Here is a 27,087-nt window from a genome sequence, read left to right as displayed (position 1 = left end):
AAGTTTTGCACGGTTTGTTGTAGGCAAAACACGGCATCCAATGTAGCGATCGCTGAAAAATACTTTGCTTAATTTGAGAGTTCTGTATTGTTCCACTGCCAACGAGGCAAAGAGGCTGTATGATAGACAAACTGATTTGTTTATCGTAGGTTGTGACACGTGCAAGTAAGTGCACATGGCAGAATTACACTCAAACTTACGTCATCAAATTGTTTGACACCTAAATACCAGGTTTGAGTTCTGTGAATACTACATGAACATAGACATATTAAAACTAAACAAGATACATTAAAATCAGCAGCATGAATGTATTGCATACTTACCCTCTGTGAGTGGCCACAGCCAATATTGCATGTTTTGGATCCAATATCCTGACATCAACGGAACCATACGTACCAAATATCTCTGCCAACTGTTCACAAAAAGGAAACAGAGAAAAATGGTTGAAATTAATAATTATGCATGATATTTTATACATTAATACACGAATTTATTATAAAGTTACACATAATCATGACAAAAAAAGTAAATTTTGAAGGCCCAGGCCAAGAGTGGCATAAATACATAATATAAAGTAACGCAGCTTCAGCCTGTTGGTTTCGGATTCAAATTGAAGGACAATATGAGATTAGCCTCAAATTAAGCCTCGGAAAATCAGTGACAGACAATGAAATCAGTTCAACAATAAATAATACCATTTAGACTGCTGGAAAGGGTAATTTTCTTGTACAAACTGAGCTATCCCCTCTCTTGTCAAGTTAGTGTGAAGGGGTAATATTTCTTGTAGCCGCAACAATTTTATTATTTCTAGTTTGACTGCTTTTGTTGGGTGTCATCAAGATTTTCCATATATAAGACTATATGAGACTAGTCGAATATTGTCCTCCAATCTGAATGTGAATCTGATTCTGATACCAACTTTATACCAGTGGTATAACTCCTTAAACACAGGAGTTACATCCCTCTTGTTTTGGGCAATCAATTTTGCATTTTATACTGTGAGGCCATGAGAACTATATAATACAATGTAGTTGTTGTCCAGCTTTGGTCCAGACATAGTCTCTCACTTACACTTTGACAACACATCTATAAAACTTGTTCATATAAGTGAGAAAATTGGTTTTGAAGTGGCCATATAAAACTGTCAAATATGCCAAGCAGTTTATATGGTCAGACAAACAGTCTACACCCAGACATTTCTGTCAACACAATCTTAGACTTCAACACTACACATTATTCTCTGTCAATTAATGTCGCTGAAACGTCATTATTTTACATTAACTTTGACCAAATAGTTCAAGTGATTGAGTTCAGAAAATGTCTTGCGTCTGTAACCTACTTTTATGGTATACTCTCAATGCTCATATAAAAGTAACGGCTCTCTGTCACAGAGCCATGGGCCACATTAGCCAGCAAACAATAAAACAGACTATCCTTTCAAATAATATCTTTCTCTGTATTAAGACAGTATAAAAGTAGGACAACTTGGGATTAGATAAACTGTCAATCATGAAGCCCCTCCCATTCTCGCTCATCTGGTATTCACAAAGCTGATGGTTACTCTTACTATAATAGTGATTTTAGTTACACATATTTTAGCAAATAGTTTCTATAGTATTAAAGCATGGAAACCCTTAGATATCATTCCCCAATAGTTTTCTTTTTCAGCCAAAAAAATAGACAAAAAAATAAGTGACATAAGGGGTCTTGTCACTTCATCTCAAAGACAGGAGGTGACACAAAACCCATACGTCATGAGTATTTTCCATCTGAAAGAAGAAAAATATTGGGAATAATAATTATACCTGTGCACGCATAAAGTATGAAAAATTGGCAAGAGTAACAATGACTGAACATTTTGACTTGAATATTAAGCACCAAAGTACAAATGACATAGATATGTTGTCATGACAACAAACAATGTGGGTGTAAATATCATATGATCAAACATGGCTTGCATGTGGTATCATGACAGTCTGACAAAATGTAACTTGAGAGTCTATGTAGTCATTCGTACATGATTGGTTTTTAATGGTATAGATTTTATCTCAATCTAATTTTCACTTTTCAATGAATTGATGTGATATTGACACATAACATAGAACTGATAGTTCTTCTGTTCATTTCCAACATGTGTGACAAGTTTTGTTTGTGATCACCTTGGATGGGATCCAGGTAACTATTGATTGACTCATAAGTGTCTCCATAAAATTATCAAGATTGTCAGAAATATTGCTTTATACACAGGTTCCGCCCCTTCCCCAACTTTGGCTTTGAATCTATCTACAGATACCTTTCATCTCTTAAAATCTAATATTATGTTATACCTATGCTTAAAGCCAGCAAAGATTTCTAGATTCTAAGGTAAACACGGAATGAAGAATTATAACTTAATTAAATGGCTTTGAATTTAATTGTTTCTACAACAGAACAATGCAAACACATTGACGACATGTTATGGGGTGGGTCTGTGTGTGTGTGTGTGTGTGTGTGTGTGTGTGTGTACGCACACATTTGGCCTAAGTTTGTTTTTCCCTGTATCTTTGATAATCCTGTTATTCCCAACCAAATTCTTTTCTCACTCTGATCATGGATAGCTGTCTGCATGTACTTGCTGGATCTGTCAATCTACCCTGCCTGCCCTGATAACAATATCAGACTCACAGGTCCAGCAAACAGACATACTAGAATATGATTTCAATCCTAAAGCATTGTTATCCTAAACATAGACTACACCTTTTTGAAACTGTCATAAGGTAATCATGAAATGAGGTCAACATATATAGCACAGTTTGTGGTTCACACTTCACAGGTATTAAATATAGCCTAGTTGCAGCTCTACCTACCGGGCATGGTTGTAAAACCTCAAGGTCTATTTGTAGTAACAATAAAATAAACTTCCCTTTTTATGAGAGCTAAGCTTACTCTAGTTCACAATAATATATACCTGTGTTAGTATATATGTGACCTACTGCAATTCAAGGATTTTCCATCAAAGTGAATATTAAAAGGGTTAATGTGCATGACAAGATGCTGTCAAATGAAATTGCTTATCACTGTTGATAACCAGTACAAAGCACACACTATCTTTATCACTCTTTCTATATCTCCATTCTTTGCTTGTCTATCCATCCATCCCTTTGCCACCCCTCTCTCTAAAACTAAATAAACAAATGAGTACATAAATACACACACACACACACACATACATACATACATACATACATGCATACACACATACATACATACATACATACATACATACATACATACATACATACATACATACATACATACATACATACATACATACATACATGCATACATACATACACATATACATGCATACACACATACATACATACATACATACATACACACACACACATATACATGCATACACACATACATACATACATACATACATACATACATACATACATACATACATACATACATACATACATACATACATACATACATACATACATACATACATACATACATGCATACATACATACACATATACATGCATACACACATACATACATACATACATACATACATACACACACACACATATACATGCATACACACATACATACATACATACATACATACATACACACACACACATACATACATACATACATACACATACATACATACATACATACATACATACATACATACAATGTACATAGTCACACATACACACACATACATACATACATACATACATACATACATACATACATACATACATACATACATACATACATATATGCATACATACATACATACATACATACATACATACATACATACATACATACACACACACAAATTCAAAAAATAAATAATAAAAGTTTTACAACAGAAGAATTTACGATTCTTATATAATTTTTTTATTTTTTTTATTTTGATGTTTACTGAACATTTTCAAAGAAAATATTTCACAAAAACAGAAGACAGGCACAGGACGAAGAACAAACAAAAAAGAAAAGCTTTACAGATCAAAAGAGGGGCGTAAGACATGGAAAAAGAAGAAAATTCTTATATTAGGAGCTAATTAAACTGAGACATGTACATCTAGTTGACATATACCTTTTATTTTCATTTTCGACCAATTTTGATACTTTTTGTTCTATTTCTCTTTTTTTACAATAATTTCAGGACTATTGCAATTTACTTGTCAAATATATTTATTAATAAGTAGTATTGGTGGCAGATTCTATGTGATTACCATGGCGACGATCGATATATGTAAGGTACAATAAGTAATGGTTTTAAAACCCTTGTAAAGATATATTTCCTACTGTTGTATATCACTGGTCTTATACATAAATTCATTCATACTACATTGGTTACTATTTACTGATGGAATTTCATTTCAAATGAAAATACATCATCAGGCTTCACAGTGAGTGCACAGACAAGGAAGAAACAGATATTGTTCGGAGGTGTTAATAGGAGGATTACGAGCTCGGTCATGATTTGTCACAAGTAGTTTGCAAGGGTTTCTTTTGTTCAAACATACACCAAAAGTTACCAAGTGACCCGTGAGTTGCCCTTCAGGAATCATCGATTTTTTTTTATAGCAGCACTACATCATTAGTAACGATCAAAGGTCTGATACAACAACGGTTGGACATTGAATATTCATGACAGCTGTTTCATACTGAAGTGTGTACCATTTTGTAATCATGAATATTCAGTGTTCAACTATTGAATAATGTATTTCTACTATCACCCATTATGCAATAGCCAATAGCATAGATACTCTATAAATGCACAAGATCAACTTGATGTTTCTCTGAAATCACAAGTAATTGTAGGTGATGTAAAATCATGAAATGACTCTCCAGAACCCATATAGTTTATGACAATGACTCTATTTGAATTTCATGGAGTGGTGTTCCCCTTTAACATATTGTGGTTGTCTTTAACTATCACTAGACTATTCATAAAGAAAGAAGGTGAATTTAAGTAGCCTTTTTAAGACCACTTTCCTGCAACTTAAGAACATCAAGTATGTTTTATTATCTGTCAGACATAATAAATGAATTTATACACGGCATTGTCAACACAGCTAATGACACACTTCCCGTGTCGTGAATGGCGCAATAAAAAAGCTTTCAATCCCAAAAATATTCTAGTTTCTGGATTAACAGTATGTCATATTTAACTATGATTGGTATTCTGAATGACTTAATGTTTCCTGTTTCAATGACATTTGCTTAGTAGCAAAGTAATAGAAATTCAAGTTGTGTTCTAGTTTTCCTATAACGTGCACATAGATATATATAAATCTTGAGACACTGCAAAGACCATCATGAGCAAAATGTATGCATTGAGTAAATCTTGACAGATATATGACATTATCAGCCACTTGTAAGTTGTATACATTGCACACATACATGTTACACATACACACACGCACACACATATGCACACATGCAAATTGCATACATGCATGTTATGCACAGACGGGCAGACAGAGAGACAGAGAGACAGACTGACAAACAGAGGCAGATATACATACATACATACATACATACATACATACATACATACATACATACATACATACATACATACATACATACATACATGTATACATACATACATACATACATACATACATACACACACATACATACATACATACATACATACATACATACATACATGTATACATACATACATACATACATACATACATACATACATACATACATACATACATACATACATACATACATACATACATACATACATACATTTCTCAATGCCTAAAGCACTGCTAAACTTCAGTTAATTTGTACTAAAAAATGGACAAAAATGACTGTAGTAAAAGTTAAAGCATTTCTCTTCGATAAGAACTACAATGTTTCAAATCCCTATCCTCCAGCCCTAACTACAGCAATTATTATAAGTTTTATACTGTCAATACTGAACTTCTGGCCTTGCTCCGTAAATTCAAAATTCATCATGTTTTTCAAAAGCTGTTACTAAACTTCAGACTTTCATTTTTCATTCTGCCATGGCTTTACTTTTCAATTTCATCCAAAAATATTAATAAATTCACATGGGAACCGTCATCTGTTCTACGACTTTATTGAGGTAAAGGTGAAACTCAGTTCAAGAAGTGATAAAAGTCTTAACCCAAATCCTGTTTTTGGCATTAGTTGAAGATTTTGCTGTTGTGAATTAATCCTCGATGTAAAGTACCGATACTAGATGCACTTTTGAGGTAAATGCATTCAGCCTGCGATTAAAATGGGTGATATCGTCTTAATCGTATACACTTCAGACTCTCTCAAATCAGGAAACTATCAGCTGTGCTATGATGTTACCTATCATGCCACCACTGACAGGGCAGAGACTGTAACTGTAAGGATTCTTGGTGATACATTTTCCTTTTCATTTTAAAAATGTATGGATAAATGCACACATATAGTTACAGGTATGATGTTACACAATCTGATTAAAATCCGATGTAGATGTCGGCTAATCGTGCATTGCTATCTTACCATCGTTATTTAGCTTGAATTGACCTTCGTAGTAGATGTTTACGTTTTTAGCCTGATCGGTACACACCCATCCATCCATCCATTCATCCATCCATCCATCCATTCCGCCACCTTGTTAAAGGACTTTCATTGAATTATCTACAACTCTTGCACTCTCACATTTCCATTTACATAATACACTGTATATACACACATCCATACAAATAAGTACGACTCTATTCAAATACAGCTGACATTAATAGTTCCCACTTAATGTGAAAGTATTTTCATTAGATTTATCTCTTCTCATATAAAATTCCCCTTCAAAGCAAATTCATAAATTTAAGTTGGATTTCAAATATCCTGACAACGGGTTACTTCTAATTATTAAACTATCATAACTTTTCAGTGACGCAGGCAACTAAATAATAAAATAACTGTTGATGAATTTTTAGTCAATCAATACATGCATTTCAAGAATTGTACTCATTCTCATTATTAACTACTCCGTACACTCAACATTGAAATCACCTTGAGAACGCTTATAACAACTAATAACGTTAAATTTGCCAGATTTTATTTGTCAGAATTACTTCACTATTCAACTCAAATAAATATTGAGCTGTGCATGTAGTGAATGGCTTTTGATACCTTTTTATTCATTTCTGCCATAAGTGTAAATTGAACACTGTACATCCAGTGTTCCGAAACTAATAAGTTAACAGAAACACTTTTACATCTGTGAAATGTGACAGAATTTTCAATTTAAAGTATAAAACAGTGTCTCAGTATCTAGGACTTTCTGATTAACTGACATAGATTTTCAAAAATCAATAAAATTTCATGTCGGAGGGGAATGATAATTTTTAAGTAAATAGAATTTGCCATCTGTTGTATTGGAAAACATGTGATTCCATTTTATCATGAAACTGCCATTCCTTGAATGAGGAGATTATTATGTTAACTGAGAGAACAAAAATGGAGAAATACAAAAAAATACAAATCAGATTTATGCTTGAATGTCATTACGTACATCATATTCTATTTTTGCACACATTTTGTGTGTGGCAGAGCATGGCTTCTAGACCAGTGGGTCAAAGCTAGATGAGGAAGGACAGAGAAATTCAAAATCAAAATGTCCGTCAGGATAGCAATTAGAGTGGCAGCATTATAATAGTCCTTCGAGTCTATGTGTAGACTAAGATAATATATGAATCCAGCATTTATGTTTCCAAACTATGACCTTACCCATCGACAGTCCATTATTTGTGTACCTAACCAAGTAACTTGGTCTGTTTCTTGTATAATTGCATTCTTACCTAGATGTTACTTTTATTATTCTATTTACTTAATAGTAAACTCCCCTATGATGAACCTCTTGCCTATGATTGCAGTGTATGTCTGGGCTAAATTGTCAAAAGTTGTTGCTGTCAATTTTTAGAAATCCATCTAAAAAGTTTGATGTTTTCAGAAAAATTCTCTGTCACTTTTACTGTTGATATAGATAGTAAGGTTCCATCAAATAAATTCTTTGTTTGTTGTTAGCATGTGGGTAGGTTTTGTCGGCAGAATTCAGTTTGCTCAAGATTTCCGTGGAAGGCTGTATTTTATACTAAATGGAAAGACTACATAAACATATTTCAAATAACTACACATATTTCTCAATAGTTGTTTTCTGAGAAAATGAAACTTTGAATATTGACATTTATATTTCACCAGTGTAGTTGATTTAGGTGCAAACCAAAAATGCTGAAACAACAGAAAAGTGAATTTTACCTGACATGCTAGCATTGTGGGGTTTTTTTCTGGGTTTGTTTTTTTGCCTGTCTACCTGGTAGGTTTTGGAGAAATACAAGGACAGTAAACAAAATATTGAATTGATGGAGACTAATTAGGTAAAAGCTAACAGGTTTTCTATACATTTACCAGTGATACCCGGTCAGAATAACAATTGAACATGTATGTATAGAAAAAAGTTTTAACCAGTGTTTGTACTAAGCTTTCGTAACCCTGGTAACAGAGAATCAATTTGCATAGATGTCAGTATATTACAATTTTAATGTTGTAAAATACTGTAAACTACCTGGGGAACTCAGGTAGCTTGTACTAATTACCTTCTTTATTAACAAAACACACTGTTTACCACATGTCTCTCTCTCTCTCTCTCTCTCTCTCTCTCTCTCTCTCTCTCTCTCTCTCTCTCTCTCTCTCTCTCTCTCTCTCTCTCTCTCTCTCTCTCTCTCTCTCTCTCTCTCTCTCTCTCTCTCTCTCTCTCTCTCTCTCTCTCTCTCTCTCTCTCTCTCTCTCTCTCTCTCTCTCTCTCTCTCTCTCTCTCTCTCTTAAAAATCCAAAATAAATACTCAATCCTCATCCATATGACCCTCTTTAATGTTTTGATGTGAACTTTATTATTTCCTTTTATACCAGAGAGTAGGAATTGAACCCCTTCAGTTTTACAACTGCTCAAACTGAACTTTCAGCTAACTATTAAAAGATAGACACGAACTAAAACTATTGCTGTTGTCTCAATGTGGTAGATTACACAAATGGATGGCAGCGATGCCTCAGTTGTGTGGATATACTCATATAGTAATCAAGATAATGTAAACACTGGAAGTGCCCAAAAATGTACCCTGACCCTGTAAGATCATGCAAGTAATTAGAAATGCCATCCTATTGTGAATACAGTCAAACCAACATCCATTCAATAGCTTACTAGTCTAGTTCCTATACAGTACCATTACCATTTACATCTCCACTCACAGTCTAGTTCCTACAGTATCGTTACCATTTACACATCCACTCACACAGTCTAGTTCCTATACAGTATCGTTACCATTTACACCTCCACTCACACAGTCTAGTTCCTATACGGTATCGTTATGATTTACACCTCCACTCACATAGTCTAGTTCCTATACAGTATCGTTATCATTTACACCTCCACTCACACAGTCTAGTTCCCATGCAGTATCGTTACCATTTACACCCCCACTCACACAGTCTAGTTCCTATACGGTACCATTACCATTTACACCCCCACTCACACAGTCTAGTTCCTATACAGCATCGTTACCATTTACACCCCCACTCACACAGTCTAGTTCCTATACAGTACCATTACCATTTACACATCCATCTTGGCATCCAGACTAACAGCTAACCATATATACTAGTATCAGCATTTTACAACAACAGTTTTCGCTTGTGTTTATTTAAGTTACTTAGCATAAAGCCCGGTTTCCATTGTTGTAATTCTTCACCACTGATGAAATGATGGTGTGAACACAGCATATGTCTATCTGTCTATGACAATGGCTGTATGACTGATGAAATAATGTGAATGATATAATGGCACCAGTTCCATTAATGAAATGAGAATACAGTATCAAATGTCGGAATCAACATCTCATAAAAAGTGACAGCCATTAAACTATAAACATGATTACTTTCCTAACGTTTGATCAATTTTATTTCCTTTCTAAACACAACCATACCTGTAAGACATACCGTAATACAATATTCATATCTTCCTGTACTATTATTTTGATATGATTGATTTTTCCTTTGCACCTGACTTTACGAGATAAAAATAACGAGTAAATTGCATACATCAATCCCCTCCTGTGAAAATACTTTCATTTTGATATTATCAGTCTTGCATACATATTGAATAACCAAGATGAATGATTGAAAGGTATAAACATGTTTAGATGGCCTTCCCCTTCGACTCATTACTGCAACTCAATGTTTCAATTATAATCAAGATGTTTATTCCCCGATATTTTCCTTAGTTCAGCCAAGAAAAATACAAGTGACTTAAGGGGCCTTTGTCACTACTTGTCTAGCAACTCGTAGTGACAACCCCTTAGGTTACACAACTATCTTCTTGCTGAATGAAGAAAAATATTGGAGAATAACATAATTATACTAGCGCCACTATTAGCAAAGAAAAATCGGGGAAAGTAATGCCAATTTGGAACGTGTTGACTCATATTTCGAAAACAGCAGAATCAGTGACGTAGACACGTGTTGTCATGATGTAGAACGACCAGAGTGTATATTCCATATTTTTTGTTCAACTTGGTTTATGCATAGTTATTTTGAAATCATTATATTTTATGACTTTCAAATGCTACGTTTTAAATAAAAGCATTCCCTTTCTTTTCATGTTTATTGCCGTGGCTCTAAATAGTTCTTTAAATTTATGCACGATTATAAAACGATGTTGGCAAATTTAGAGTTTTAAATTTAATAGCTACTTTGAATTAATTACTTGTTTTTATGCACGATTATTAGAAAATTAATATACCGAATTTTTAATTTAATAGTTACCTTCAATTAATTACTTATTTCATGAATAATAATCAAATGATGTTGGCAATTGAATGCATTTCATAAATTATTATTAGTAGCTTTTTGGGGACTCTGAATTTATTTCCTTCTGAGACTTCACCCTCGGGGAAACAGTCAATGTTGGGGTGACCCACCAGTCCAGTCCCTCAAGAAAACAGACATATGCTGTTGCCCTCGCAATCTGTCAACATGTGTATATTGATGAGTGTAAATGTTCCATTACAATAATTAAATTGAAATTGTCATCAAGACTTTCCATTGTCATTTGCAAATTACATTTTTGTAAAAATAAATTTTCAAAAATAACTGACAGCAAATTAATACATTGCATTTTTTTAATTTACAAAATAGCTTGAATTAGTTAATTACGGTGACACTATTTTTTTCCTGTTTCTCATTACCTGACCAACTCAAATTTTCAACTTGGACATCCTTATCCTTATCCCATCCTTATTAGTTTGTGGAACAGCACCCTCTCTGGCATGAATAACCAAATGTTTGGACTGTCGACGTCATCTACAGTCATGGCAGTGGCGACAACACTTGTTCATGAAGAGAGCATTTCTTTCATGATGGATTAGTTACTGAAGTAATGGGGATGAGAACTTGTCAATTGTGTTGAGAAACTGGGCAAGGTCTTGTTACCAGGAATCCAATAAAAAGAAAATTGAGATGAGGAAAAAGGAGAGGCAGAGAAACATGAAGAAGAAGATTATTTACTGTTTTACTTTTTTCTTTAATCAACCCATATTTGCTATGAGAAACATTTTAAAAAATAGGGTCCCCCTTATTTTATCCGTGGGTTTTCAAATGCCAATTATAAATTAATAGAGTCAACTTCTTTAGTTTACAGTGGTCATATGGATGAGGATTGAGTTTTTACTTTTTATTTTTAATTTATAAACACAACTATACTATGTTTTTCTACTTGAAAAAACAATGTGAAACAACATTGACAAAGTCTGTATTTGTAATATAACCAATACACTGCGAAAAGCTTTTTGAAAAAAAAATGTGTAAAAAAACGTTATTGTGTGTACAATATTAAACAGAGATTTTATACATTTTATTAATCTTTTGTAAGTTTTTGAGTTACTTGGCATATGTTGTTTCACATTGATTTTTCAAGAAGAAAAACATTGTTTTATATATTAAAAATCTTAAATAAATACCAAATCCTCATCCATATGACCACTTTAATAGTTGAATATCCTGAATATAACACATCAGGACTCTAAATTAGCAGTAGTAAAATTACCAACCATCGTATCTAGACTACTAAATATATATGTGGTAGTCGTCTGTTCAACCGGTGGAAATCAGTAGAGAAAATTGTAGCTAGAAACAGTTCACTTGGCTATTCATTAAACAGACCAGTGTCAAAAGCCTAAAAAAAAAATTGTGAGGTTCTGATTACGCTCGATTCTAGAATAGGTGAGGTGGGTAGATTATTTATTTTATTTTATTTTATTATATAATTTTTTTTCATGTGTGAGTGTCTAGTTCAGGTTTTCCATTGATTTCCAAATGGTCTCTGTTACTGTATTTATTTCTTCCTATCAGATGTACAGCCAATACAGATGCAAGAAAAAATTTATCTTTTTAAGTTTGTCAGTTTCTACATCCACTATTTCTCGTGAAACTTCACAATGTTATGCGATTTTACTATTTTTCTCTCTCGAAAACGTAAAAAAAAAAAAGTTTAGGGTCAGCAGTAAAAAAAACTAGGTGGGGTTGGGTAATCGTAACCAAACAATTTTTTTTTTAGGCCTAAGTAGGTAATATCTACCCGAGTTCCTCAGTCATTTAAAATTTAGTGGGCTTCTTCATTAAATTTTATATGTACAATGTATAAGAAACTGCCAGTTTACCGTACTCTCCCTTTCTGTTACCAGGGTTCCCCAACCTTGTCAAAAATACTGCTTGAGACTACCAAGTCCAGCAGTCAATTTGAACCATTCATTTGATTTTTATACACGTTTCTTACATTTGTAGACTTGGCAAATTCAATATCCCCAGGCTGATAGAAATTGGAAAATATCATTGTATTCATAGAAAACACTTCTTCAGATTATTAAATCAAAAATATTTGTGACTTCTTCCTTAGTTAATCATACAAATTGAGAGTTGGCTATCAATTTTTTTTTTACCATAATAATAGTTACTTTCAGGAAGTGCATTTAGAAAATGACATGCAAACCAACAAATGAAGTGGGAGTTGTTCTGGTTGAGTTATGGTTTAATTGAAGGGTATGAACACCTTTCATATCTTTTAATTGAGGAATGGGTAATAAATGTCAAGCCATGACTAATTTATGAACTTCTTAACATATGCCATATAACAGCTTTCAAGTCGCCGACGTTGCTACCTATCATAGTCTCACAGACGTTGCTACCTTTCACACGCCATAATCACGCTGTCAAACAAGCAAGTTGTATTGGCAGCTCAGTATGGACATTTACAGACTGCTATCATGGCTAACACGACTGAATACAGTTCTTGTGGTGTGGTAGTTGAGTATCCGACTGCAGCAGTTGTCGTCCAGGCCTTGTTTCTCGGTGTGTGTTCAGTGGTCGGAATCTTTGGCAATCTCTTGACTATAATAGCAGTTGCTACAAACGTCAAGTTACGGACCACTCCAAACATATTTGTAGCTAACCTCGCTGTTGCCGACTTCAACGTATGTTTAATTCTTGAACCGTTCTACCTGGTGGCAGTCATATACCAATACTGGCCACTAGGGGATGAACTTTGTAGATTGCTAGCACTTCTGAATGTAATAATGAGAGGGGCATCTATCTGTAGTCTAGGCAGCATAGCAATAAACCGATACATCTCAATAACCAAGCCAGCTGCTACAACTCTTGCTATATACTCAACTTCTAGGACAGTACTGTGCTGTGTATTGATCTGGATAGTGCCATTCCTGCTTTCTCTTCCCCCTATCTTTGGTTGGGGTAAGTACGGCTTCGACACTAAAATCCTCACGTGTAAAGTAGCATGTGACTCTGTACCATTGTTTTTCATCGTCCTCTGCACCGTGCTTATCACCATCGGAGTCATCATCTCCATCTGCTATGCTGGAATATTCCTGCATGTCTGGAGAAGTAAAAGACGCGTGGAGCAGTCCAATGACACAAGCATACAGCTGAGCAATGAGCATACCTCCACCTCTACACAATCTCCACAACGAAAGGTGAAACAAAAAGTGAACCGATCGGCAGAGATTCGTATCGCTATCAATCTGTTCATTGTATTTATTGCATTTTGCATTTGTTGGTTGCCCTATTCTCTGACTGTACTCATAGATTTAAACAGAAATGCATACCAAGGAATCTGGATGGCATTTTCATTATTTGCGTATTCTCTCTCGTCCATCAACTTTATCCTGTATGCTCTGCGGAACAAAAACTTTGTAAGTGCGTATAAGAAAGTCTTGTCATTCAACTGTAGACAGTAATTTGAAAAGCGGGATTTGTCTTTACTGACAATGACAGTGGGTGGGAAAGAGGGGTGTGTTAACATTGAGAAAATAATGTATAAATTATGAATTGTCATTCCTTAATTACAATTTTGTAAAATGAAATTATTTTATGGGTTTTCAAAAAAATTGTCAGCAATTTAGAACATTGCATAGGGTGGCATTCTTTTTTCCTGTTTCTGAGAAAAATAAGGTTACCCTATGCAATGTTCTAAATTGCTGACAATTTTTTTGAAAACCCATAAAATCGTTATAATACCCATTCTTCACCTACTTTTTACTGAAATTCTTCTGCAGTACAATTGAATACATTACCACAAAGTCATGAAATAAGGTCTTTGTCACAAACCTTTCTACCGTCCCATTTTTTTTCAAGAGACAACTAAAAGTATATGGAATATATTGACAACTTATTAAGGACAGTAAAAATAGTTTTAGAGGGATTTACTGTCTTCAATTCAGTTTGATTTTAATAAGAATGAATGTTTATAATTATAAAATGAAAATTACTACTCAAAGAGTCAAAATAAATCAATTTGTAGCATAATTCCAAACTAAATCACAATGTAGGCATCGAGATTTTGGCTGCATCACTCTTAAGTTGTTTCAAGTGCCTCAAGTAAGACAAACAACAACAACTGACAGCAGTACAATGTACACCTCTAATAATGTCAATATGACATCAGCAAAAAATTGGGATTCGTTTTCATTTTTTTTTTATTCTCTGAGTAGAAATTTTCCTTTAGATTTGGTGTTAATTTTCAAGATTTGTTTATTAACAAATTCACAGCGTTACAGCTACAATAAATCCCAAGCTGAGAAAGCTGTGATTCTTGTCATATTTTTCAGTACTTCTTCTTAAATCTGTAAATTTTTGTTTCCTTAGTTATCACCTAGTGATTACATTTCATTTACAACCAAGACACTCGTAGCCTGACTTGTAGCTGAATATGTGACATGGCATACACTTATTAACTATTTGAATTTCCAGTCTGTCAAACATATGTGTTAACTTGTTATGAATTATGATATTTTATGGCCGCATAATTGTTTTTAATTGGAACTGTGAACACATGGTTCTGTATACATACATATGCAGTTAGCTACAATATGTCTTCTTTATATACATACAAAAAAACCAAAATTTTTTATTTCACTGAGCCAGTGTAAAAAGTGACTTACATGGAAACCTAGATCTTGTAGGTGCCAGTTGTTGTTATTGTTGTTGTTGATTTGAGCTCACTGAAAAGTTGATCAAAAGTCAGTCAACTGTTACTAAATTGCTGCAAAATATATGTAAAGAAATATGGAGACTATATAGTAGTATTAATAATGTCTTTTTAGTAGCTATGAATTTCATTAATATATATGTGTCTTGACAGATGAGGCAAATATGAGCTCTATTATATGTAAAAGTTATTTTACGCAGAACTATTGTTTTACTACAAGTGACCTGAATTGTACATCAAAAGACAATATTACGACAAAAAACAAAACAAAAATTGTTTGGTTCAACTAACTCAACGCAACCTATTTTTTTTTGACTGCCACCCTAAATTTTTTAGGTAATTTGGAAAAATTATTGATTTTGCATTTTTGGAGCAGAAGTCACGTGAGAAATAGTGAGATTTGAAGACGTCATTGCCTCATGTGATCAAAACAACATGGTGAAATACAGCGTACTACACGATGTCTTCTGCGTATCGTATCGTATCGTATCGTATCAAAAGTGCACTTACATCTGATTCAATGACAAGTCTCTGTTGATCTCAGTAAATTTGAAGAGGACATTTGAAAAGATCCTCGAAGATAAAAAATGAATAAATAAAAAAAAAAAAAATTCTACCTTCCCACCCTATTTTGAAATAGGGCGTTACTGGAACCACACAATTTTTTTTGCCTAATAGTACTTACAATTCAAAACTTTAAATTTACTCCAAAAACAACATATCTTGAAAGCTGTGTAGTCACTTCAAACTTGACTCCAAAATGGCTGTACTTTTAGTTGTACTTTCTTGAATATATCCTAGATTTCCAATCATGAATACACTGACGATGTATACATTATGGATTTACGACTTTAGAATTCACAAATAAATATTTTAACAAGATTGTTTGATTATGTGTGTACATTAAAATTGAATGTTTCATTTCATTACAACTTTAAAGGAAAGCCACAGCCATTATAAAACACAATCACTTGTTTTTATGATTACTTTATAGTCTGATACTTACATTGTAAAAATTGTCAAAAAAAGGCGACAATTGTCATCAAAATTTTAGGGACACAATGTAGAACAGTGTTCATACATTGCAGACAATGCAAACCAGGTGAAACCTAGCTTGAATTCATATCATATCTACCTTCCCCTAACTCCCTAGCTTGAATGCAAATATGCAGCTATTGTACAGTCAGTCCACTGTTCTACATTCCCTCAACTCCAACAAAAATACAAATCATGATCATCCTAAGGAGTCTAATCCTATTTCTATCTGTAACCTAACACTAACCCCTAACTCCCTAGCTTAAGTACAGATATGCATATCTCATACACCTGTCCACTGTTCTAAATTCTAGCCAATAATACAAAACACAAAATGTGCACATATGCATTGGTCTATTGTTCTTCATTCTTGCCATATTTTATTGACACCACTACTTTCAAATGTCACAAGAAACCATTAAACTTGGTCCCAAACTCTGCCGAAGTTATTAAAATGTGTCACTGTCAGAAAAAAGTAAATATTTATCCCATTGATATCACAGCATGAGGTATAAAGGTTGACAAGTGTTTGACAAGAAGGTTGAACCCCTTTTGACAGATACAGAAGGTGACTGGTATTATCAAGTGCTTTTAGTGAAAAACAAATGATTTGATAACTCCTGTACTGACAGTCTGTAGTGGCAGATTAATACTGAAACATAGACACAGACTCGAGAATCCATTAATTATATATATTAAGACAGTATGTACTTATAACTCAGATACAAACTCAAAAATCCATTAATTACACCATGAGATTGTGTACTTAAAACTTACCGGTCAAATATAACGTGATATAAAATCATGTACAATTCCTACTTAAAGTATATTAATGTGATGAACACAGTTCTGTGTAACACGCCATTTGTTGGTTCCCATGGAAAACATGTTGACAGAAGATTTACACCCATTCTCCAATTAAATCATGTATGAGTTAGCATTTCATAAGATATTCAAGATAAAAGAACCCCATTGGTTGAGACAGCATCATGTGACGCCACTTGGATTTTGATTGGATCTAGCAAGCTGATTTACATATTTCTGTGACTTCATGTTATGTTCACATATTAACTAGTGTATCTTTTAACATTAGCTAAATCTAGATGTGGGACCTCCTATCTCGGCAGTCCCGAATCCTACCAGAGGTAGGACGAATCTTACCAGAGGTAGGATAGGTTTGTGCCTACACATAGGAAGGTTATGGCGTAGATGTCGCGTGATCCCTCCTGACCCAGTCCTGACCAACTCCTAAAACTATACGTTGTGACGTACTTTGTTCATGATATTTTGACACATGCTTTTTTTTTTTTTTAAATAAATGACTGACAAGAAATCATAATTATCGCCTGAAACAACAGAATAAAGTCAGAAGAAAACTGTAAATCCGCTATGTTTCAGTGCTACTATGGGATTGAGGTCAGGAGGCTTTCAAGATGGAACACATCCACACAGCACATAGGAATTTACCTGGGTTCCCCGTCAGTTCCCAAATAACATTATGGGGCACTACATGGGAACCTAACACAAAGTTTTACCTGATTTTTCCTTATCTGTTACCAGGGTTAACAAAACTTTAGCAATCACACTGTGAAGTGGAGTTACCTCATGTCTGCTATTGATTAAATGTTGATCCTGATATTTACAAAAATTACACAGAAAAATTGTATTGTAATGTTTTCTCTCTCTCTCTCTCTCTCTCTCTCACACACACACACACACACACACACACTCACACACACATACATACACAGATAGACAGTCGACAGACAGACACAAATAAAGACAAACATACACAGACAGAGACAGAGAGACAGACAGATATACATACATACATACATACATACATACATACATACATACATGCATACATACAGACACACAGAAACAGACAAAGACACACACAGACAGACAGACAGACACAGACATAGATAGACAGACAGACAGACAGACAGACAGACACACACACACACACTCACACACACATATACACACATGCATACACACACTCACACACACACACACACATACACACACATACACACACACACACACACACACACACACACACACACACACACACACACACACACACACACACACACACACACACACAAAGAGATTTTCGTCCTTACCTGTAAACTATTTGCCTTAGTCTTAGGATCCTTTATTCTTACATGAAGCCATTCTGGTCTTTTAGAGTCTGGGTCTGGTCCTGCCAGATTCTGTTGAGAAATCAATTCAATTGATAAGATTGATACAATACAACTCAATAGGGAAAAGCTCAAAGCACAAATTTTAGGATAAAACAGTAAAAAATTAAAGACTTTCTACAGCACACACTTTAAAGGTGAAAAAGTCCATCATCACAAGGTTTTCCTATAAATGAAACCCTTGCAGAAAATCATGGCTGAACACATCAAGTGCAGTAGGGCATCTTTACGAGATTCCAAAGTTGGATAAGTTACTGAGATGCTATTTTATCACCCAAAATCATCTAAGTTGACAGCAGTAATCAATACAAATGTCCTAAATGCCCTCAATAAGTTTGACTGGACTTTTCTTTAAGTTGATAGCAGACTTGATAACATCAGTGGTAACAATGTGTTCCAACTACTTGACAGATGACATTTTCATTTGGAATGAGTCAGCATGTTTGAAGTATTATCCATATCTGCCTATATTGTAGTATCAACTATAACAATCTGTGAGACATATACAACCTGAAGAAATCAACTCAAAATCTTTTTATTATTTTTGAACACCATACTTACCACTGAATGTAGTGATGCTCTGATCATATTAACATGGTTCTTATACTTGCTAAATGCAAGTAAATAATTGGTAAACTCTTGTGGTTTAATTTCCTCAATCCTGAAAACAAATATTTACAAATATTACAACATTTTGTTTCACATCTTAGACCAAAAAAAAAAGAGAGAATTGTTTCTGGTCAGGACAGTTTGCCTAAAATGGTGCGACGATGTGATTTTTAATTTTTTTATTTTAATTCTAAACAAACCTGTCACTCAGTCTACTATTTATGGCAGTTACTGTTCTTTTTATTTAGTAATTTAGAGCAAGTGTGTATGTGGGGTAGATGTCATTTGCTTGTTCATGATAGGCTCTTCAGTTGTCTTCACTGAAGTAGGGAGGGTTATTTTTGTGCTTCTCCACAGATTTGCACACTGCATGGGCTGGACAAACACACACAAAAAAGACCGATGTGAGGGTATTAAAGTGATGTGCGCGCTGACCAGAAACAATTCTTTTTTTCTATTTTTTGGCCTTAGATCATACATACATACGTAAATCATAAATCTATAGGATGATATACACTGATGTCAAAAGTTGTGTTGAGAAACAGAGCAATTCAAGATATGTTGAGTCACTCTGCCCTCTCTGGCCTGCTCTCCTACATGAAAGGGGTTGACTGGTGTGTGAGGGCACTCTATCACGGCGTACCTTACTGATTATATGTAGTCGTTCCATCAGTATTCTTTTTGCTGGTCCCTGCATATGCAACACAGGTAATTAGTGATCACACCTAATTTTCTCATTGGCCTAGACGACCAACCACCCAAAAAATACCATAAAAGATTGGTGGAATGTACACATTTCTCATGGTAATTCAATATGGCGATTACTAGTTACCCGCAGTCTCACATGTGATGACGCAGGGACCAGCGAACAGTATTGTTTAGCATTGCAGTAAACCTCTACGTGTATAAGTTGAGATGCAAAGAACTTGAAATGGAGTATGGTTCCAGACCAAGTATTGTTAGCATATCTGATGGTATTAAAAGTTAATGATTACTTACTGAAGACCGTTAACAGCTAACAGATGCCCCATCCTTAGGAAAACTGTTGAAATAACATTGAATTGAATATAGACTTATACACTGTTTTTGATGAGGATGATGATGATAGTGGAGGTGATGGTGGTGATGATGATGATGATGAAGATGATGACACTGATGATACATTGATGACGATGAAGATGATATTGGTGGTAGTGGTGATGATGATGATCATGACGACGACAATGATAGTAGTGACGATGATACAATATTAGCACAATAAATTAGACACCTGCAAGATGAACTGGTCATACTGTAATGGTTTTTTGATACGTTTTGAAATCTGTCAATCATTTACAATCTAAATAACTATAATGTAACAGGAATAAACATTTCAAAAGAGACATGGTCCTCTTGGTAAGATGAAATATTCTTGTACGGCGCCCTCTAGTGTCAGGATCAATATTATTTATAATCATTATGGAGAAAGTAATATAGATTTAAGACCTTGTGGCCATGTCAGTGATGTAATAGATGAAATAAGTTCTTCTAATGATCTGCCGGGGTTGAGTCAAAATTAGGTCATGTAATTTTGAAAGTATATCTTTCAAGAAAACATTCTATATTCAGGTACATTAATGATTCAAAGAGAAATATTCACAATAACAATTTGATTGTCACATGAATACATGTATATAATATATATACTGTATAGATCACTAGAGGGCGCTGTATACGTGAAATGTCTACTGAAAGCTGCACTGCACTGGCAGGGCTTGACATTGACTGACTGCACAATGAAAGTGTACATACCATATCCAGCCATAAAAGAATCATAACCAGCTTCATGTGGATGTCCTTGCTGTGCTGATATATTACAACAACAACAACAACAACAACAACAACAACAACAACAACAACAACAACAACAACAGGAAAGAACACTTGTTAATTTCACATCTCATAATATGCATTAGGATATCATCATGTATATTTTGAAAATACTGATGAGAAATATACATGTATTTTTGTTCAGGGAGATAATTATGTCTAACAGAGATTCACTTTCAAAATACAAAAAAGTCTACTACATACTATGAGTATGTCAAGTGGAAGAGTAGTTCAAGAACATACATGTGCTCTCAGAGACATGTAGCCTCCTTATAGCCTCCTTATTCAGACACTGAGATAACATTTCAGAGATTAATACATCTATACCTTAATATAAATATGAAGCTGTGTAAGAAGTATTACATAAAGTCTCTATCTACTATTAATACAGTGGTCCTGTAAGGGTCACCACTTGATTGTGCTCGTTAGAAGTAACTCATTGGTAATTAATAAGGTAGATAATGAGTAAAGATCAAGTGAAGATTGTCTATTAAAAACCAAAATCAGAACAATTAAAATTGATGGAGAAAAAACCCACAATACCAGCTTTTCACATTGTTACTTTATTACATGAAACCTTGTAGGGAAGTGTTATTATTAAAAGCAAAAACAAAACAAAAAACACACCAAGCAAGCAAACAATTAAACGAAAAATAACAAAAAAACCCAAAAATGTAAAAGTAAACAATAAAGAAAAACATAAATAGTTGTAAATAAATACAACCTTTTCCAAGCCCCTGTGGTCAGAGCAGCTATTTGATTTTAGTAATGCCTCTACACCACTAGTTTACTCAGATAAAGAATGGAGGTAGAATGGATAAAGGTAAGTTCACAACTTACTGTATCTATTAAACTTTTCTGCATACGTGATATCCGGTGAATAAAGTGCAAAATAGCGCCCTCTATGGCTGAAAGAAAAAAAAAAGTTTTAGAGTCTGCATATTGAACAATCAGTTATAATTATATTTATATATCAAGATGAAACACCTTACATGGGGCAAATTTAGACAATCTTTTTTGCTAATTTTTTAAATACTTGCATAAAATCTATCTCGTATCATATTCCTGTTGAGATTTTGCCCTGAAAAGAGCCTACAAGTGAGCATCAACAGTTTTATTATAGTTGTAAAGGCTTCACTCAATACAAAACTGTTATCATTGTAAAGACTGAGTGCAGTGCCCTTCAGGTGCACCAAACAAAGTTCCCTTGGATAGCGTGAAAGTGAGGAGTTCAAACCAGGTACCACCCTACTTCTTATCTCGAACCTTATGTAACCTCTATTAAGCTGTTTAGACTGTTTGAAAGTGAACTGGGCACCCTTTTTGTGTCTCTTTATTTTATATGAATGGTACATTGTGTACATACCTATCCAGGGATAAATACAACTCTTGCAGATTGCTTGACCCAAACAATACATTCTCTGAAAGACACTGTAAGAAGTGTGAAACTTTACAAATCATGATAACAATGTAGGATGATAGAATATGTTTGTCTGATAGACCTTTATCATTAAAACTTGGTATAAAAGCTTACAAATGGTTCATACACAAGTTGTCTTCTTCCACTTTTGATTGAGAAACAGACAGGTTTTGAACAAATCACTTATGGAAGATGAGAACTTGTGTATGAATATTAATGCTTCCATTATGAACATACATAGTGTTACAAATGGTGTTTGCTTTACGGACAATTAAATCATGGAAGAATTAAACATTTTTGCACGCTATGTTTTTATAGCTGTACCATGTACATGTAACGCTTCACAACTAGAATAAAAGAGAACTGACGTATTGAAGGTATCTGTCCATCACTATCCGACCAGACCATTGTAATTTGTTTTTACAGCTAAGATGCAGAGTTTAATACATGTTAACAAGTAAACAGCAATGTTCAACTGGTTAATGATCATTGGCTTGGATCAAATATCTGCTATGTACAAATGTACTAGTGTCTTCAAAAACAGGAAGTGTTTGCCAGAAGAATATATGTAACATAATAAACTTTTACTATTATACATAAATGTATTTGTTACATATACATGTAGTCTTCTGGTGATTTTTTCCTGTTTTATTTCCCTATCTACATGATGGTATATTTTAATTCTATCCATTCTGGAAAAAAAAGCCAATAATATGCCAAATGTTACATACCTTCCTTAATTCACCAGCTATATGTTTTGTGTCAAACACAGATGGGAAAATACGATGCAGTTCCTCTTTAAATTCCCTGTATGTTGCTGAAGAGACATACAAAAATAAGTATATTGTCATTTTGATGACATGATTGAAAATCTCTGTGGTTTGAAAAGTTTCAGAACAAAAATTGCTGGAAGTACAGTCTTGAAGTTACAAGCTACATAACAATACAGGTGCCAGCTACAAAAAATTAGTTTATTACATGCCTAATATATTTAACAACTGTGCGTTACATTGTTTTCTATGGAGAAAGTGATGATGACATACATGTAGCAGACCATATATATATATATATATATATATATATATATATATATATATATATATATATATATATATATATATATATATATATATATATATATATATATATATATATATATATATATATATATATATATATATATATATATATATATATATATATATATATATATATATATATATATATATATATATATATGGTCTGCTACATGTATGTCATCATCACTTTATATATATATATATATATATATATATATATATATATATATATATATATATATATATATATATATATATATATATATATATATATATATATATATATATATATATATATATATATATATATATATATATATATATATATATATATATATATATATATATATATATATATATTACAGTACTGACCGAAATCAACCTGGAACTGTTTTGATAGATAACACAAAAACAAACAGTTTTATTTACATCAAAATCAAACTTTATTACTTAAAAAGCTAAGTCTGCTTGTGGATCAAAATTCTGTCGTAAACAAACTGGTGTCAGAATATTAAATTTGCATACAGCAAACATATCGCAACAGTTTATCAATGTAATTCTGTCCTAATGTCCTAATGCACATTATCAAAAGTGAGGTAGCCTGAAATTCACAAGCGATGTGTCAGGAAGAAATTAAAATCTGTGGAGACATATAATAAATATATTAAATGCCTGCGGTGCAAGGATATTGATAAGCACTCTGCTACACGTCGTGCTGCTTGTATCCTTGCACCTTAGGCATATAAACCAATATCAAGGCAATAATATTATTTTATTAACCAAGAATATCTGCACCTTTGATGGGTGTAATATTTTGACACAATGACAATACCATTGCTTGGGATATACCAAACTGAACATGATGTCTTCATTTATCAATCACCATGTTATATATTTTTTGTTTTAAATTCCGTAATTGTTGTTACCTGAAATAGAATAACTTACTACTATTAGGTACTATAAGATACTCACCAGGTAAAGGCCTGTGTAGTTTATGATATATGAAACACAGATCTTGCAGCATATTATGACCAATAATTGGCTGGTAAGAAATGTACAACAGAGTCATCAGTGCTATGTATGTAATATACTGATATATAGTGACCATGTAGCATATACTCAATCCTCAATACTAAATTTAGCAGTTGACTTATGAATGTAACCATAGCTGTAATTTTCAGGTACAGGGTGTTAAATCAGTCCAACTACAGTTAGATATATTACACTTTGATCTTGCACATAGACTTGACTTGTTAGCTTGACTGTGTTCTGGCAAATGACATTTCCAAGACTGATAGCCAAGTCTTGATCTACGGGCAAGATGAGCCAGGTTAGATAGACAAAAATTGGTAAGAAAAGCAAGTCAATTTTTTATACTGTATTTCTATTTCAATACCATGACTGACTACATCTAAGACCCACAACAGTGAAGGGTCTATGATTTACAATACTAAAAATAACAAAGATAGTTCACTTACAAAATGGAAAGCATAATATAATCACACAATTACCTTCTTAGCTCTGACAAGTGCTCTGAAAACTTTTGAAAATCCCAGAGTCTTATTAAGCAGGCTGTGGGAATAAATAATTATATGAAATCAGATTAAAATCATAACAATGTAATAAATTATCTTTTCTTCATTTATATTATTAATTGATAAGGACATTTTTTCAAATACTACAATACAGTTTCCTGCAGTTTCCAAGAGGTGATCATATTTTCCATGAATCCTTTGAAATTCCAGGACTTTCCAGGATTTTCCAGGAGCACATGAATACCAAAATCCTGCTGGTAGGAAATTATAATCTTCCAACAATTTTTACCAATCTAGAACTAACCTTTCTTCAAGACACTCAGATGAAGACTCCAGTTTTTGTCGTTCTTCCTTTGAAACTTTCTGTACAACTATCTGTAGAGACAAAACGACCACTTTCACTGAAAACTATTACATAGAAAGCAGACACAAAGCAGAAATAACCAAGGAAAGTCTTGTAACAATGTATCATGTTTTGAGTGAAGACTTTTCTCTGGAATTCTATTTCATTTACAGAAAGATTTCAGAAAAGTATATGATGAATTATTCATATTTCAATACAAAGTTAATCATTAGAATGCCATGGCAATCTAGTGTATACATCACCATGGAAATGAGGTATATCGTCATGGAAATGAGGTATCCAGACACAAGACTTTTCAAGATCACAACACATAATATAACATTTTTAAGCCCACAGCCGCCAACAACCAAGTATTGAAAAACAGAACTTATTACAAACAAGGAAAGTAAGCAACTAAATTGGAATAACAACACTTGGTACAATATGCTTGAACTAGAGACTTGTGGTCTCTTTCATGGTTTGATAAGAACAGTTCTACGGCTTCTTTATGTGTACATGAAATGCCAGGGGAACTTCTAATTAGTATGTGTCTATTGTATAAAAACGGCCATACAACTGAAATGATGGAATGTAATACAAGTCTCTGTACATCCAACATGCTGTGCCAAGTGCTATTAATCCAATTCACTTGTTTATTATCCCAGTTTGTAACAAGTTCTACTCATCAATGCTTGTCTGTCACTGGTTGTATGATGTTGACAGGGTTTACTCACTAGGCAATAATGCAGCATGGTTCAGTAACTACAACATGAATAACTTGAAAAAAATAACAATGATTATGAAAAGCATTGTTCCAGTTACAGCTACTATGGAAAATTACTGGACCACGAGGGGCAAGGGTCACGCTGTGGTACATTACATGGCTAAAAGGTTGCTGGCCATAAAATATGTTATGAACTGTACTTACCTGTCCAGCTTCATTAGTACTTGTCCAGATATCTGTAAACTGTCTCCTCAACTCAGCATGAAGTTTTACAAATGTGTACGCTAGATCTACACCTAAAGCAAAACATGAGTCAAATTTTTAGCAGATCAAATAAAAAGCCACAGAAATCATCAGAGGACTGCTAGGGACTTGCCCTGGGACTTAGCTAGCCAGTTTGAAAAGGTTGTCCACCAGAACATAAGTCAGTATGTTGAGTCTGAGATAACCAAGTCTCTCATCTAGATGGTGACAGAATTTGTGGACTTCATGACCCACTATGTCCAGTTTGATAACCAAGTCTCTCTGCTAGATGGTGACAGAATTTGTGGACATCTTTGCCGAGACAGATAACCAAGTCTCTTAACTATAGCTGTTGACAGAATTTGGGAACTTTGTGTTCATTAACCAAATCTAGATAAATTTGTCATTAGAATGGGTAAAAAAATGTCTACACTGATG

General features: G+C 33.7%; 1 protein-coding gene across 2 annotated transcripts in view; it reads right to left on the bottom strand.

Annotated features, from left to right (window-relative positions):
* LOC144449417 (poly(A)-specific ribonuclease PNLDC1-like) overlaps nucleotides 1-27,087 on the bottom strand; it is a 78,966-nt gene that overhangs the window by 1,897 nt on the left and 49,982 nt on the right. For both annotated transcript variants that reach the window (XM_078139948.1, XM_078139947.1), the window contains exons 8-19: nucleotides 26,611-26,702; nucleotides 25,644-25,714; nucleotides 25,316-25,376; nucleotides 24,777-24,846; nucleotides 23,457-23,542; nucleotides 22,672-22,736; nucleotides 22,146-22,213; nucleotides 21,228-21,281; nucleotides 20,436-20,478; nucleotides 19,389-19,488; nucleotides 18,750-18,839; nucleotides 324-412 (exon numbers count right to left, since the gene is read on the bottom strand). In XM_078139948.1, the coding sequence (XP_077996074.1) occupies nucleotides 324-412; nucleotides 18,750-18,839; nucleotides 19,389-19,488; nucleotides 20,436-20,478; nucleotides 21,228-21,281; nucleotides 22,146-22,213; nucleotides 22,672-22,736; nucleotides 23,457-23,542; nucleotides 24,777-24,846; nucleotides 25,316-25,376; nucleotides 25,644-25,714; nucleotides 26,611-26,702 (889 nt within the window). The remainder of the gene's footprint in view (nucleotides 1-323; nucleotides 413-18,749; nucleotides 18,840-19,388; nucleotides 19,489-20,435; nucleotides 20,479-21,227; nucleotides 21,282-22,145; nucleotides 22,214-22,671; nucleotides 22,737-23,456; nucleotides 23,543-24,776; nucleotides 24,847-25,315; nucleotides 25,377-25,643; nucleotides 25,715-26,610; nucleotides 26,703-27,087) is intronic.

Source organism: Glandiceps talaboti, chromosome 18 (genome assembly GCF_964340395.1).
Source record: "Glandiceps talaboti chromosome 18, keGlaTala1.1, whole genome shotgun sequence".
Classification (NCBI taxonomy): domain Eukaryota; kingdom Metazoa; phylum Hemichordata; class Enteropneusta; family Spengelidae; genus Glandiceps; species Glandiceps talaboti.
Note: the sequence above shows the minus strand (reverse complement) of the source record. Positions and strands in the feature narration are given on the sequence as shown.